Source organism: Sinocyclocheilus grahami, unplaced genomic scaffold, assembly GCF_001515645.1.
Source record: "Sinocyclocheilus grahami isolate Dianchi unplaced genomic scaffold, SAMN03320097.WGS_v1.1 scaffold232.1, whole genome shotgun sequence".
In the NCBI taxonomy this organism is placed as follows: Eukaryota; Metazoa; Chordata; class Actinopteri; order Cypriniformes; family Cyprinidae; genus Sinocyclocheilus; species Sinocyclocheilus grahami.
Window position 1 is genome coordinate 1,016,025 of NW_015505411.1, and position 15,309 is coordinate 1,031,333.

A 15,309-nucleotide genomic window follows, 5' to 3' on the forward strand; every position below is an offset into this window, starting at 1 on the left:
GCTTGTCATGGGTTATGAAAAACATCCATGTACCTGCTGGTTAGCAGTGGTGCGCTGACAGAAAGCATAAGCTTCTCCACAGGCCTGTAGAAGGGCACTGGGCAGATCAACTCCTCTCTGGAGCTGACCAGATAAATGAGACGCAGCATGGAGCAGAGATGACATGGATGATGCAGGTGAGTCTAGAGGACATTTAAGAGAGAATATCCATTAAAACATCTCTAAAAGTCGTAACCAGGGATTTTATAGTAAACTAAAACCATAAAAATGTTTCCTTACTTGAAATAAACTAAATGTTAACTGAAATAAACTACAAAAAAACTTCTCATTTTCATTTTGCTTAACTTGATATACTAAAATAACTTCAACTTAAAAATGTATATATATATAAATAGACATACAAATAAGTAACTAATAAAAAATTTAAATATAAAATAAAAACTAATTCTAAATATTTTTCAAAAACTATAATAGTATCTCAATGATGATAAAATAACACTGCTCTAAAATCAAATATAAATGAAATGATAACATTAAGTAAAAACAATGACAAACTAATAACAACATCAGGTTTTTGATCCACATATCTCACCCCATATGGTGTTCTTGATTTCTGAATGAATGGAGATAAGCAGGTCGCACACGCAGTCTCCCGTCACACCCAAGGTGTGTAACACCATCTTTAGATCTACAGTGTCCCAGCACACGCCCTCATGTTCGCCAGGGATGTAGATCTCAACACCGCGGTTTCTCATAGCTCGAGAGATTTCCCCATGTGTGGGATCCATGGTGAGGAACAACCTGAAAAACACAAAGTGAAATAGGATTGAGTAAAGGCAGTGAGCATTCACATTAGGTTTGAAACAGTTTAGGCTGTGATTGTACCTGAAGTTAGGGTGGGGGGTGATGGTGGGTATGGTTCCATCAATGATTCCACGTTCATTAATGGTTAATGCCCCGCCAGGCTCCAGAAGGGCGTTTAGTCGATCCAACACTGAAGGGCTGTAACACAAATTGTTCATTTAGGAAACTTCATCTGAAAGGGTTACATGTCTACCTGGAAAAATTATTAAATAATTTAAACACAAAAACAATATTTCATGCCCATTTAAAAAAAAAAAAAACCGCCCATGTTTTATTTTTCAGTAATGAGTGTTGATAAGAATGTTATTTCAATGGGTAGGCTACAAGTGAGTGACTTTTTGTGTTATAAATGTATCCTTGAATCATTTACTCAACTAATTCATTAAAACACAGACAGTCATTTTTCTTTATTAAAATGTGCATCTCTACAAATCTACTAAGAGACTTCAAAGGTGTGTTTAAGCATCCTGAGCATTTTAAAAAACACGTTTAAAAACATCTGACCTGCAGAAGTTGACGTTGTCCATGAGCAACCAGTCTCCAGCCTGCAGCGCCTGGACTAATGTCCCATCCAGCCACTCAAAGCCACCATGAGTCCAGCCGTCCTGCATCTGAGCCAAACGCTCCTTCAGTAGCGTGAAGTCCATCTGCAGCTTTGACATGTCTGCAGTAGACAATCAGAGATTATATAACACTCAAACTCTTTTAAATGGATTACAAGGCTCAAAGTAAAGATTTATTTTTTAATAAATTTACATTTATTTTATATTTTCATAACATAATTGTACATTTCTGATTTCCAGTAATAATTAAATATTTTTTTTATTTATTTTAATGTTATTTTTACATTTATTATTTAATACTAAAAATAAATATATTAAAAGCAATTTTCAACTCATTCTTACTAATGATTTTGTACTCATTATAACTCAAATTCAAATCCAAATGTCTCAGAAAACCAAATGTTTGAAAGGCAAATAGAAGGCATATACTCAGTCTGATGTGGTGCAGTGCTCTTACCTGTTAAGACCTTGAGTTTAGTGTTGAGTTTGTGTAGCAGAACAATAATGACCTCCAGTTTGTTTAAAGCCTCAAATGTAACCATGCCCTCTGTGGTATCCAGACCCTCCTCTCTCAGCCAGCGGCGGAAAGTGCTCCACGTGCTCAACAGAAACTCAGTGTCCTGCACCGCCCCATCCAATGACATCAGGCCTCGTCTGGTCACCATGGCAACCACATAGTCCATGCTCTCCAAGACCTGCTGCCACGGCCGTATGATGTCCACCTAAAAACAATCACCAGGTTAATGACATCACCGAATTAAAGAAATAATCAGCTTGCCTCTCATTTCCAACTGACCTGCTCAAAACCACCCAGCAGCTCCGTTGTGTCCATGGCGCTGTTCATGGCCATGACCCTCAGTCTGTGTCCCGTTAACAGCGCAAGCAGATGCACTAGACTGCTCTTTCCACTCGCAGTGGGACCCACCAGTATGACCATCCACCCCATCTCCACACATTTCATCAGAGCCTCCAGAGGGCGCAAAGAATGATGGGTAATCGACAAAGGAGGGTCCAGAGCAATAGGTGCCCCTCCACTACGCTGCAGGACTGAGTAGCCCAACTACATGTGTGTGAAAGAGAGAAAGAAATATTTTCGAATAACAAAGACTTTTATTATAGATCAATTATTACAATTATTACATTATTAAGGATTAAAATAAAAAAAGGATTAAAACCATTAAAATATGATATGATTAATTTAATTATTATTATATATTTTTTTATTTTAATCCTTAATCTGTACTTTTTTGTGACTACTATTTTTTTTATCATAGCCTCTATTAATTATATTACATTATATATGACAAAGAGATATTTTCACATTCAGTGTTTCTTAAAACTACATTATAGATTACAGATCAAGGATTAAAATAAAAATAGATTAAAAACCAATAAAAAAGACAATTTATATTATATTATATTATATTACATTGTATTGTATTGTATTGTATTGTATTGACCTGCAGGCTCAAAGGGGTGATATGGAACTGCCTGGAGCCCATGTAAGGTTCAAAGTCTTCTCCAAACACCTTCCTAAACACTGCTAACACCTGAGGATAGAACATTTATTATTGATCAACAGCTGTATCTTCATGTATCCTAACAATGAATGCTAAATGCTATTTAAATTAGCATGGCTACCTGAGCCTTGTCTGCCTCAGTCCTCATGCGGTCTGCATACACAAGTCCAACATGTTGCCCAGGGTTGAAGAAGCCTGGTGATTGGTCGGTCTGCATCAGCTGACACCAACGGAACAGGTCACGGAGATTAAACTCCCATGGTCCTCCTCTCTGGCCCCATTTCCTCTCAACCGTCACTTCTTGGACAAGCTTAGGAAACAAGAAATCAAGATACAAGGGGAGATGTTCAAATGTCAATTAAAAGAACAACAGAAGAATACCAGTGAAATTAAGCTTCGTCCCCTTACCCGGTTACTAAACTGCACCATTTTTGAAATGATCACATTGTCAATGTTAGGAAAGATGGAGTCACCAATGAACTGCATGTCTTCATTGGTTAGCACATCCACATAAACCTGAATGAGGAAAATACAGAATCCAGATCCATATCAAATGTGTATTTTGAGAAAACATACAGAAAATCATTTGAAAATCATACAGAAAATCATTTTACCTGAGTGAATCTGTTAAGGAAGGACCTGGGAAGGCCTCTGCGTCCTCCTCCTTGTGTGAATGGGTTTTGGCAGCCGAAGATCTTGGTCTTCTCATGCTGAACATGGAAGCTCATGCCCAGCTCAGGGATGTAGATTTCAGCACGATGGTCAAAGCAAGCGTTCAGACCTTCTAGCACTGACTGGGAGGCCAGATTTAGCTGTAGAGATGACGAAGACGAAGAAAAAAACAACAATCATTAAAGCTACTCAACTAATATAAACACAGATTTAACAGAAAGATATTTTAGAGTTATAATTTCTTAATTATTAAATAAGACCAAAACACATTTCTATTTATCCACACCTCATCCAGGACGATCCAACGTCCAGCCTTCAGCCCAGCAAGGAGAGGACCATCACGCCATGCAAACTCCCCTCCTTTCCCACCTTCCACCGGCAGGTCTGTCCCAAACAGATCCGTTACATCCTGTGCAGAGAGGACAAAACAGCACAATGAATTAAAAACACTCTTTGAAATAATATATAGTATCCCCTGGAGATTTATGTAACATTGATGCCTTTTTTCACCTGTCAAAAAAGGTTTCAGTTACTACTCCAGTGTTGTGATCTAACAGACACTCGGTAGAAAGTAACATGATTTAGAAACGGCACTAAACTCCAGCAAGATAAAGTCCTTTTATGCAAAGCCATTGATCTTTATCTACAGATCAAGTATAATAATAGGAGCACTGAATCATCTTGGAGAGAGTTTTATCGTCTTGACTGTCATAACCGAACGCGACACGCAGTTTGAATGCTGAGTGGAGGATGACTGACAGCCGCAGCAGAGAGAAGAGTTTACACAAACTTGAATTTAACGACTTAAATATTCATCTGAACCTCCCATTAAACTATGGACCGGCTTCAGAACACTTAGAATATAGTGCACGAAAACTTCATGGTGCTTTATAATGTTTTTATGCCTTTCGTAGGGCTTAACAATAACAGAAAAGTATACATACAATATTGGATTTGGATCGGTCTCATCTAAACGATAACCGATCCGGCAGAAAATGGCAGTATCGGAGCCAATAGCGATACGGAGTATCGGATCGACGTACCTCTAATTGGTTATCAAATATCAATTAGATTGTGTTATACAAAGCAATGCTAAAAGCAAAACTGACATACAGTTTGTTCAGACAGGTTGATCCTGACAAGATGGTTCCCAGAGGCCTTGGCAAGGGCAGCGACCAGGCTGGTTTTGCCCACTCCAGGTGAGCCCTCGAGAAGTATTGGTCTCTGAAGCTTCAGTGCCCGTAGTATCCTCTGAGCATTCACTGCAGTGGTGCCCGCACTCAAAGTATAGTCCGATAGACTCCTGCCCTCACTCTCAGGACCTGTGGGTAGATCAGACTATATGTAGCAAACAGAACCCAAAAGTCCTATCTGAGAAATGATTTGATAACAACAAAACACCCAGCTTTAATATATGTACTTTTATATTTTGGTAGATTCCTCACCTGCAGCGATGTAGAAGGGGTCAATGCCAAAGAAGTCTTCACCCCACTGGGGCTCTCGGGGGACACTAGTGTCGTAGACTCTGAGCGTGTCCTGCATCTCCTCATCTAGCTCTGTAATTCTGCTCAGTCTCTTCTCCAGGTATTCCATACTCAATTTCCGTGCCACAAGGGCATTCTCTGCTGCCGACACTGTGGTTCCTGGTTCCACGAAGAAAAATAATAAGGCCATTAAGAAGGATTTAGGTTTTCTTAAGTAGTATGGTAAGGGATAGTGGTGGGCGATATACCGGTAGACACGATTAACCGGTAGAAATCTGTCAACCGGTAGAGATCTTGAATTATTTTCTTTATGGCGGTTATGCGCACACGTCACGTTGCTGTGAGCTGTGGTCATGAAAACGTATCGTTTGCACAAGTTTTTAAGCATTGCGGTTTAAAAACAAGTGATTTTAAGCCGTTGAAACACAAACAACAGTGCTATAAGAGCACTTTTTGTGAGACTGTTTCTGAGCGCTGTCTGAGAGACGTGTGCAGGCTGTGCTCATGAATCCGCTGCTCATAGAGCGCGGGAGTAATTTTGCCTCTTTATTGGCCTTGGACAGTTGAACACACATACTTATATGTGTCAAAAGTATCCTCGTTAACACATCATTTAGGCCTTAAGTGAAAGTAAACAGCTGAGAAAGAAACACATGTGTAACAGTATATTGGCTCTGGTCTGTCGGTCTGTCATTCATGTTAATCAACAACATTGAGAGAAAATCGTGAAATAAAATGACTCGTATCGTGATATAAGATTTTGGTTATATCGCCCACCCCTAGTAATGGATATTACATCTGTAAAATGAAATACATAAACTACTGTTCAAACGAGTAAAATTAAATACATAAACTACTGTTCAAAGGATTGGGGTCAGTAGGTTTCCCTTCTTTTTAAAAGAATTTAATACTTCGTCAACAAGCATGCATTAAATTGATCAAAAGGCATGTATAATGTAATGTTACACAAGATTTCTTTTTCAAATAAATGCTTTTTTAAGCTTTCTATTTATCAAAGAATTGTGAAAAACAGAAAAATATATCATGGTTTCCACAAAAATATTAAGCAGCAAAATGGTTTTCAACATTGATAAAATGGATGTTTCTTGAAAATCTTACTGACCCCAAACTTTTAAACGGTAGTGTATCTTACTCCTCTTGGTGGTAAATGGGTACCAAAACATGAAAAAGACAGTTTGTGTTCGCTCTTCTCTCACCTGAGCCGATTCCATCCACATACACAAGGCATGCAGCATGAATAAAAGCTGTTACGGTGTCCAATCGCAGGTCCCATTCTGGCTCCTCGTCCTCCAGCTCCCCCATTGTCATGAAGCCGTCCTCGTCTCGCTCACATACTGTGTTCATGAAGTTCACCCATGACAGAATGTCTCGCACGCTTAGAATACACCGTCGGCCAAACTCCTGATTGGTCAGCCAGTCGATGAAGTCCAACATGAGCTCTGCTATGTCTTTACCTAGGACGGGAAAAGAGGAAGGGCAATGATTAGGGATGTAACGATTCACTCAACGATTTTTTTTTTTTTAATAATATACTAGTATTGCACTTGTAATTTATTGCTCTTTTGTTAGTTTTGATTGCTTGTCCTCATTTTTTAGTCGCTTTGGATAAAAGCATTTGCTAAATAACAACATTTAAATATAATGTAAATGTAAATAACAAAACCAAATAGAAATTTTAAAACAAGCCCCAAATCAAATAAATAACACAAATAAAAGAAATCTCTTCATATAAACAAACTAAGGCTTTGTCTGTGCTCTTTCCATTTAAAATTAGAGGCAACCACTGCATTGTAATCATGATCCAAACAAAGATGCTGCATACATGCAACATGAGCAGTTTTTAATCAAAATTGCATTGTATAATTTCGAAATTTGAAGCAAAAACAGAATGGTTTGACTTCAGTTTTGTGAAACTATGCATAAAAAATCTGCATGAAACAAACAGCAGATGAGCTGAATGAGACGCAGATTCAGTCTCTGCCAGCAGGTGGTGCTTAAAGCCCTTAAAGCTGCACTTTAAGAACTTTATATGCATTATACAGAGGCAAGAGGAAAAGAAAAAATACCATCTAAGCTTTTCTAAACACAGTAAGTTCCCCTCAGACATAAATTCATATAAACTCCTGCCCCTAATTGAATCGCGATTTGTTTAGCATTTCAACCGATTTGAATCGTCACATATTTAAATCGATTTTCAACCGGCTCGCGGTTAATCGTTACATCCCTAGCAATGATGACACTAGAACAGTGTAGGAGATTGATTGCCAGGGACAATAAACATCTATTTCTGTCAGGACCACTATTGTCAAAATGATAGATACTTAGCATAAAGTTTGGTTTGGCGGTATGGTTCTGTTCTGGGCAAAAAAGCTCCCTGCCCATCCATGCAGCCTGTCATGAATGAGCAGGGAGAGCAGCAATAATAACCCCCCCCAGGGTTAACAGAACAGAACAAGGTAGATATCATTAATGTACTCAATGATATTTAAGTGTAACACTTTATTCAAGATAAAGGAGTCTGATTAGCAAGGAATATCAGAAAGCTAAGTCCTGACTGTGGCGAAAGGTGGAGCTGGGGATGGAGGAGGGTAATTTGCGCCGAAGCAAGCTGAAAAGCTGCTGAATAATACTGAATACAGCTTATATAGGAATGCCGCGATAGGTGTCGTATTCCTATAGGTAGATGTGATCAACTGAGAATCAGCTGATGCAAGCTTGACTCACGTGACCTGCCAGAACTAACGCTAAAGCTTAATTTAATTTAGTGGTAATTTAACAAAGCTATTTGACTGTAGACCAGATTCGAGTATTTCAAAGGGTTTAAAATAAAGCTTTTGGGAATTGATTGCTCTGTGCAGTGACTCACCTTGGTGGTCATGCTGGTCCAGAGAGAGTCCAGGCCGTAGATTGTGCTGAATGATCTGCATTAGATCATTACGACTGTTGCTCTGGGGGCACCAAATCTCTGTGAACCTGTTCCTGAGTGCTGGAGACAGCTGTACATATGCAAACACATGAGGGCCACTGGTTGCTTGTTTCATCCATGCAAACACAATCCACTTATTTCACTATTAATAATAATCTTTAGAGAATATCTAATAACCTCAACATAATGTTCCTCAGCCATGCTAATTGTCCATGTACTGACCTCTTTCTTTCCAAAATCCCCTCCAGGGTTCATGGTGGCGACAAGCCGGAACTTCTTCCTGGCAATGATCAGCTCAACATCTTCATCATCTCCACTGCCTTTTTCTGCCAGCACCAAAGATTTTTCAGTCTCCAACACGCTGTACAGGACACACAGACAGTCACATAATCACTTTAGACATCAGATGTGCCAATATCACTGATACTTAAGTGATTCGCATTGTCCTGATGTGACTCAGGAGTTGCACATTTGGGGAACAATTTCAATTAAATTTACCTAAAAACAAAACAATGAAGTAGTTTCAGGCCTGTTTTTGAATTTTCCAAGCAAAACTGAATTGAAAACTTTTTAAAGTCAAATTTAAACACTCTGTTAATGAGCTGTCAATGTGAGGACACTGAGCGTAAAATCCCACCTGTTGAGTCTCTCCAGCACAGAGTCATCTGCCAGCGAGATCTCATCCATTAGAAAAACGCCGTCCTGTTTCATCGCCAGGACCAGTGGTCCATCATGCCATTCAAACAGACGGCCGTCCTCCGCATCAGCCTGAAACGTAATACATTCATGTCAAATCAAAAACAGCATTGATGAATAAGCTATAAGCTGGTGGCAGTCTGATTTTAGGACTGAAATTGAGAGTTTTTTTCAACTCAATAATCTTATAAATATGAATATTACCTGTTGGGTTCCCGTGTGACGAACAGGTCGAAGGCCACCCAGAAAGTCAGACGTCTCCATATGCAAGTGGCAGTTCACGGAGAAGAACTTCTGACCGGCTAATGCAGCAAACAACTGGCAGATGGTGGTTTTACCACAGCTGCAGTAAAGGAGAGGAACTTGTAAACCATTTGAGCTTCTTTTATCGGATTAATATTTAAGATATTAAAGGTTTTAAAGGCATATTTGCTTCTATATTTGTTATTGCTAGATGGCAGGTGGTATTAAAGCAGTAGTTCTCAACTTTTTTTTCTTCTTCCCTGTAAGGCCCCCACATTGTCAATATTTGTCCCCCACATTTACAACAATATTTTGAAAAAAAAAAAATCACACTGATAATCTGATAAATTACATTTAGTTAACTTTACGATCTGTCAAAGGAAACAGACATGGACTATAAGCCACAAAACTCTCATTTCAGTTTCATTAGGTCTTTAAAATTAACATGACATCACTTCTTAAAACATGTTTAGAAAGTATTTCTAATATAACCATCTAGATGTGATTAAAACAACTACAATAAAGAAGCTTTCACTTTTATTTGCAATTATCTACTACAACATAGCCGTAGGTCAGATTTTCGAACCATCTCACTGAGGTTTAATTACGGATTGAATAAAAGCTTACCCTGTGTCCCCGACAAGTAGGACAGACTCTCCAAAACGAAGTGCTCTTCCCACTAGCACAGCCAGTCTTCTCATGCCCTGGGTCCACACCACATGACCGAACTCTTCAGGGACACCCGCAATGCTGTTCACAAAAGGGCCTGCCAAGTGCCAAGCCATCAACAACCATCAATATACCAAACTGAGCCAGCCAAAACAATCAATCTGGCCATTAGTTATAAAGTGAGCTAATCAAACTGATCTTTAGATAAGCATCAGAATCAAGAATTTAAGTTCATGGAAAATAGTTTGCCATCTTAACTCATCATCAGTATAGATGGAAATAAACATCAGAAGATACAATCGATAAACTAACACTAAATAACTGTATAAGAACACGCTGGAAGTGAGGGTTGCTAAAATGCCTTATTAAGGGATTGTCATTAGACTGTGCAGTACTACTGGTATTTGTTTATGTGATAATGCAATGGAACAACCAGTGAGAACAACATTAGTAACTGAAAGACATCGACCTGATGTCAGAATGCAGTGTGCCTCTGTGGTCAAACTGTGTTTGTGCTTATAAACTCACTGAACTGAGAGGTGACCCGAGCTTCAGAGAAAAGAGCATCTAGGTTCACAGTCCTTTTAAAGTGCTTCTCCAAAATGTTCTGGATGGTTAGCGCTTCCTCTGGCTTCCTGACACGACCGGCCAACAGCATGTAGCCTGAAAGAGTGAAAACAATGATTATTACATTTTGAAATCTTGGAAATATTAAATCAAATGTTTGGGGTCAGTAAAATTTGTGTTGTAGGAAATTAATACTTTTCATTGCTCAATTAATGCCTTTCATTCAGCAAGGAGGCACTAATTGATCAAAAGTAGCAGTACAGACTTCTACACTGTTATAGTAAATATAATTTTTATATTATATTTATATTTCAAAAATTATTTCTGAAGGATCATGTGACACTGATGACTGGAGTAATGGCTGCTGAAAATTAAGTTTTGCCATCATAGGAATAAATTACATTTAAAAAAAAATTTAAAAAAAGAAAAGTTATTTTTAATTTTAATAATATTATTTCACAATATTACTGTTTTACTGCTAAATAAATGCAGCCTTGGTGCACATAAGAGAAACATTTAAAATATCTTACAGACACCAAACCTTTGACAGGGATTAAAGTTCCGTCGCTATGACGGATTTCCGTCAGTTCATTCATTCCTGAATGAATCAGCCGTTCGAACGAATCAATTGAATGAATGATTCAGTATTTTCTTTTTACCTTTGTAATGGCATCATTTTCATCTATGTCAAATTCAAAAATGTATGTTTATATTCTTTTTAAAATTTCTATTTAAAACAATATGTAGAATAAGACAAATAAGTTACCAATCATATGAAATTAGTATTAATAAATTAATATGTACTACAGAGGTGGCACAAAATTTCCAAGCACACAAAAGTGGCTTGTAGGGACATTTTCAGATGTTTAATGAGGCTCAGAGGGGGCATGAGTGCAATTAAATTCAGAAATTTAATGTGGAGATTAATGTTTTAAATATAACATTTTGAATACAGAAATATGATTTAAATAACTGAAATTATACGCTAAAAATGAAACTAAATCCGCCAGCAGGTGGCAGCAAGTCACTGATTTTATCACTGAATCATTCATTCAATTGATTCCTTCGAACGGCTGAATCATCCAGGAATGAAGCAAGTTACTGTCTTTATGAATGGACGGAAATCCGTGGTAGCGACGTAACTTTAATCCCTGCTTTGAACTATAGTGGACATATTACATATTTTTTTACTCCATAAGGGTCAAAAGTTTGTCACTGGACGTTACCGTCATCAGCCAGATGTTGTAGCCAATCACGCGAGGTATCATTCTGCTCCTCCAGCCTATAGCGTTCAGCCCAGCGGAACAGGTCCCTTAGGGTAATGTACCCGTGTTTCCCAGCAAACACACTGGATCCTCTACGTAAGGACTGACACAAATACAACCATATCAAAAAATATAATCCCAAACTTCTCAAACTTCATTCTCATAAACTGATGTAACAAAATGAGATGCGCACCTGCAAGTTCTGCATGACTTTGATGAGTTTGGAGCAATAGGATGGGGGCAAACTGCAGCGCTGATGGAGAATGTCCTCAAGCTCTGCACTGGGCAGCTCATCAAAATGCAGCTCCACAAAACGGTTCCTAAACGCTCGAGACAAAACCTGCACAAAATGAAAGACACATGGCTCAGACCCTACAGGATGTTTAGATTTAATTAATTTAGTGCATTAATATTCATGAGGCCTTCCCGAGCAGTAATGTCAGAACCAGCACATCAGCACCTCCCAATTAGTTCCCACATTATTGTTGCAGATTACAGTTATAAAAGGTCAAGAAGACAAGGCTGCTTGAAAAACAGGTGGTAGTTATTAAAAATGTATTGAACAGACCTTTCTGCCCCCATAAAGCCCAGGAGGATTCTGGGTGGCAAAGAGCATGAATCTGGGGTGGGCTTTGACCACTTCCTGTGTCTCGGCGATGAAGAGCTCCCGGTTGTCATCCAGCAATCTATTCAGAGCCTCGAGGACATCAGTGGGTGCAAGATTCAATTCATCTAGAATGATCCAATAACCTTTCCGCATGGCATCGATCAGCACGCCTTCAGGGGGGGGAAAAAACATATTGTTTACATGAAAACATGACATAAACATAAGGTCAATCGAACACTGAACTATACATTAAAGGGGTCATATGATGTTGCTAAAAAGAACATTCATTTGTGTATTTGGTGTAATGAAAAGTGTTTATGCGGTTTAAGGTAAAAAAAAAAACACATTATTTTCCACTTACTGTACATTATTGTTTCTCCTCTATGCCCCCGCCTTTCTGAAACGTGGCGATTTTTACAAAGCTCATCGGTCTGAAAAGCGAGGTGTGCTGTGATTGGCCAGCTATCCAGTGCGTTGTGATTGGCCGAATACCTCAAGCGTGTGACGGAAATGTTACACCACTACCATACTGTGATGCCGTGTCCCGGCGCGACGAGACAAATACATTAAATCCCATTATAAACGAGTCATTTGTTGCATCCAGTGGGGACATAATTACGGATTATAATGACTTATACTGTCTTTTTACGCGTTGCGTTACATCGCGCCGCGTAAACATAAAACCATGTCTGCGTTTGTGATTGGAGAAATGACAAACAACAAGCGCTACTCTACACTGCTCAAAACTCACGTTTGAATCATCAGTGGCAAATCCTTTAAATTAAAATGTATTTACAGACTGTGATTCAGAACAGCCGGCATTGTAGTCTACTCTCCCAGGATCAGGAAACAGTCCTCCATAAAATGCACTGCACACATCTTAATATTTGGGTTGAACTGTTCTGGAACAGTGTTGTAAATACAACTTAACCACTGATTTCTAGTCGTGTCCTCTTTTGGAAGGCGGATTCGTGGAAGGAGCGGCCGGCAGGCTTGCGGCAACCACATGTGACGACCCCGGGCTGGGCAGTACATGGCAGTAAATACTTCGAATTAATTAATATCATAAGCATAAGTCAAGGGTCTTCAATTGTTTCAGCCCCATTTGTGGGTAGAGAGATGGAGCAAGGACCCCCTGATTGTTGCATTTTAAGCCTGGCCTATAATAACATGCAGTTAGTACCATTTTCATGTATTACATAATTTTTTACATAAAAATATTATTCTTTTAATGAATTTGCAACGTAAGCATTATAACAGATTCATATACTTCTATATATTCATCCTAATGTGTGCATCAAAGCTTTTTTTACCTTCTTTGAAGACAAGTTTGCCATGCTCATCAGAGGAGTAGCAGCCAATGTACTCCTGGATATCGGTGTGCTCATGGTTATTGATTCGCACACACTGGTTTCCTGTGGCACCTGAAAGCCATTTTATCAGACTCGTCTTTCCTACAGACGTTTCCCCCTGAATGAGCACTGGATGGATGCTAATCACCAAAACAACATACAAGTGTATATAAGATTTGTGAAGACAAAATAGTAAAAATTATGTAAAATGATTCCTAGTATGTAATAAATGACAAGAATTAAAAATCCTAAGATGAATGGCAGGATGGCAAGTACACACACATATATATCTGTATATAAATAGTAGATATACTGGTTACATAAAACATTTTTAATATTAATATTATATTTAATCAATTTATTTATCTATCAATTTTATAAAATGTTTTGTACATTTATATTAAAAAAAAAACAAACAAAAAAAACATAACTCATAACACCAATATACTGACTAGGCTGATTAGCCGTGCAATATTCAGAAATGAGAAACAATATAACTTTGGAAGCCTAAACTTCAGAGTACACTTTTTAGTTGTCAACTACTGTAGTAGTCAATACTATTTACACAGCTCATTGAGTCCTTGACTACTTATACACAGATAAAGAATTATGAGCAATATAGAGATTAGATAGATAGAAGTGTGGGGAAAAAGGCTACTGAAGATCATGTAATCTGATGTGAAAAGGTTGATGCCCATAAAGTCCCAAAGTCACCTCTACATAGATAGAGAAATCAATTGATCACTAGATCTGAACTGTCCCAGACATATGGCACCAAAACAGCAAAACAACTCAGCCGTTATCATAATTACTACCCAAAGAACTAAAAGCGAATCATATCTCTTACAACAGTTACGAACCCTCCCACAAATGAATAGAGAGATGCTGCATATGTAATATATATTGATAGTGGGATTGATCAACAGAATGTCACAAGGGACATATTAGGGTGGGTTTTCCTACCCGGCGGACACTACCCGTGCCAGATCTTTCAGGTTGAGCTTGACGGAGGGCGTGAGGATGTAACTGGGGTCTACAGTAAGTTCTATGTCACCCCGACTCAGCCAGTACTCCTCTATCCGCACACACAAGCGGTCCCTTGGCTGAGGGATTGACTGAAGAGAGAGCACAGGATCATTTTCACACAAAGCACATCTACATTCTATCCCTTCAGACAAACATTAGGATGGATCAAAGTGTCTCACTGTAGCTCTGAACTGATTACCTGTTTCAGACATTTCACATTTCCTCCTAGTATGTACTGACACACCAGTTTCTGCACAACGGGATGAGAGCTGCGATCCAGCTGAGTGAGAAAACTCAGACAGAAACCCTGCAGAAGATATTAAACATCTACATAAATATACTTTACTTGGTGTTTTCATTTTCTTTACACAATTCACATTGAGTATATATATATATATATATATATATATATATATATATATATATATATATATATATATATACACACACTGTGTATCTGATTACCTGTTTCAGACATTTCACATTTCCTCCTAGTATGTACTGACACACCAGTTTCTGCACAACGGGATGAGAGCTGCGATCCAGCTGAGTGAGAAAACTCAGACAGAAACCCTGCAGAAGATATTAAACATCTACATAAATATACTTTACTTGGTGTTTTCATTTTCTTTACACAATTCACATTGAGTATATATATATATATATATATATATATATATATATATATACATATACACACACTGGGCATTTGTCCAAGGTCCCATGCAAACCAGTAGTGTCCTGATGAGCTATAAAAAAACTTTATAGTCAAAATATATATTTTTTCGATTTTAATGACTATTCATGCCCAACACAAACAAATCTAGAACAATT

The 15,309-nt window shown here is 38.3% G+C and overlaps 1 protein-coding gene across 1 annotated transcript in view; it reads right to left on the reverse strand.

Annotated features, from left to right (window-relative positions):
* Window positions 1-15,309, reverse strand: part of LOC107597457 (midasin-like) — a 59,005-nt gene that overhangs the window by 30,678 nt on the left and 13,018 nt on the right. Inside the window, exons 22-47 of the mRNA XM_016288523.1 lie at window positions 14,941-15,048; window positions 14,413-14,564; window positions 13,411-13,589; window positions 12,059-12,267; window positions 11,684-11,830; window positions 11,452-11,593; window positions 10,187-10,321; window positions 9,617-9,755; window positions 8,951-9,089; window positions 8,688-8,818; window positions 8,273-8,411; window positions 7,991-8,120; window positions 6,321-6,578; window positions 5,065-5,262; window positions 4,733-4,941; window positions 3,906-4,028; window positions 3,562-3,759; window positions 3,356-3,463; window positions 3,069-3,257; window positions 2,888-2,977; window positions 2,224-2,487; window positions 1,885-2,149; window positions 1,369-1,528; window positions 886-1,002; window positions 593-801; window positions 34-182 (exon numbers count right to left, since the gene is read on the reverse strand). Of these exons, the coding sequence (XP_016144009.1) occupies window positions 34-182; window positions 593-801; window positions 886-1,002; window positions 1,369-1,528; window positions 1,885-2,149; window positions 2,224-2,487; window positions 2,888-2,977; window positions 3,069-3,257; window positions 3,356-3,463; window positions 3,562-3,759; window positions 3,906-4,028; window positions 4,733-4,941; window positions 5,065-5,262; window positions 6,321-6,578; window positions 7,991-8,120; window positions 8,273-8,411; window positions 8,688-8,818; window positions 8,951-9,089; window positions 9,617-9,755; window positions 10,187-10,321; window positions 11,452-11,593; window positions 11,684-11,830; window positions 12,059-12,267; window positions 13,411-13,589; window positions 14,413-14,564; window positions 14,941-15,048 (4,287 nt within the window). The remainder of the gene's footprint in view (window positions 1-33; window positions 183-592; window positions 802-885; window positions 1,003-1,368; window positions 1,529-1,884; window positions 2,150-2,223; window positions 2,488-2,887; window positions 2,978-3,068; window positions 3,258-3,355; window positions 3,464-3,561; window positions 3,760-3,905; window positions 4,029-4,732; window positions 4,942-5,064; window positions 5,263-6,320; window positions 6,579-7,990; window positions 8,121-8,272; window positions 8,412-8,687; window positions 8,819-8,950; window positions 9,090-9,616; window positions 9,756-10,186; window positions 10,322-11,451; window positions 11,594-11,683; window positions 11,831-12,058; window positions 12,268-13,410; window positions 13,590-14,412; window positions 14,565-14,940; window positions 15,049-15,309) is intronic.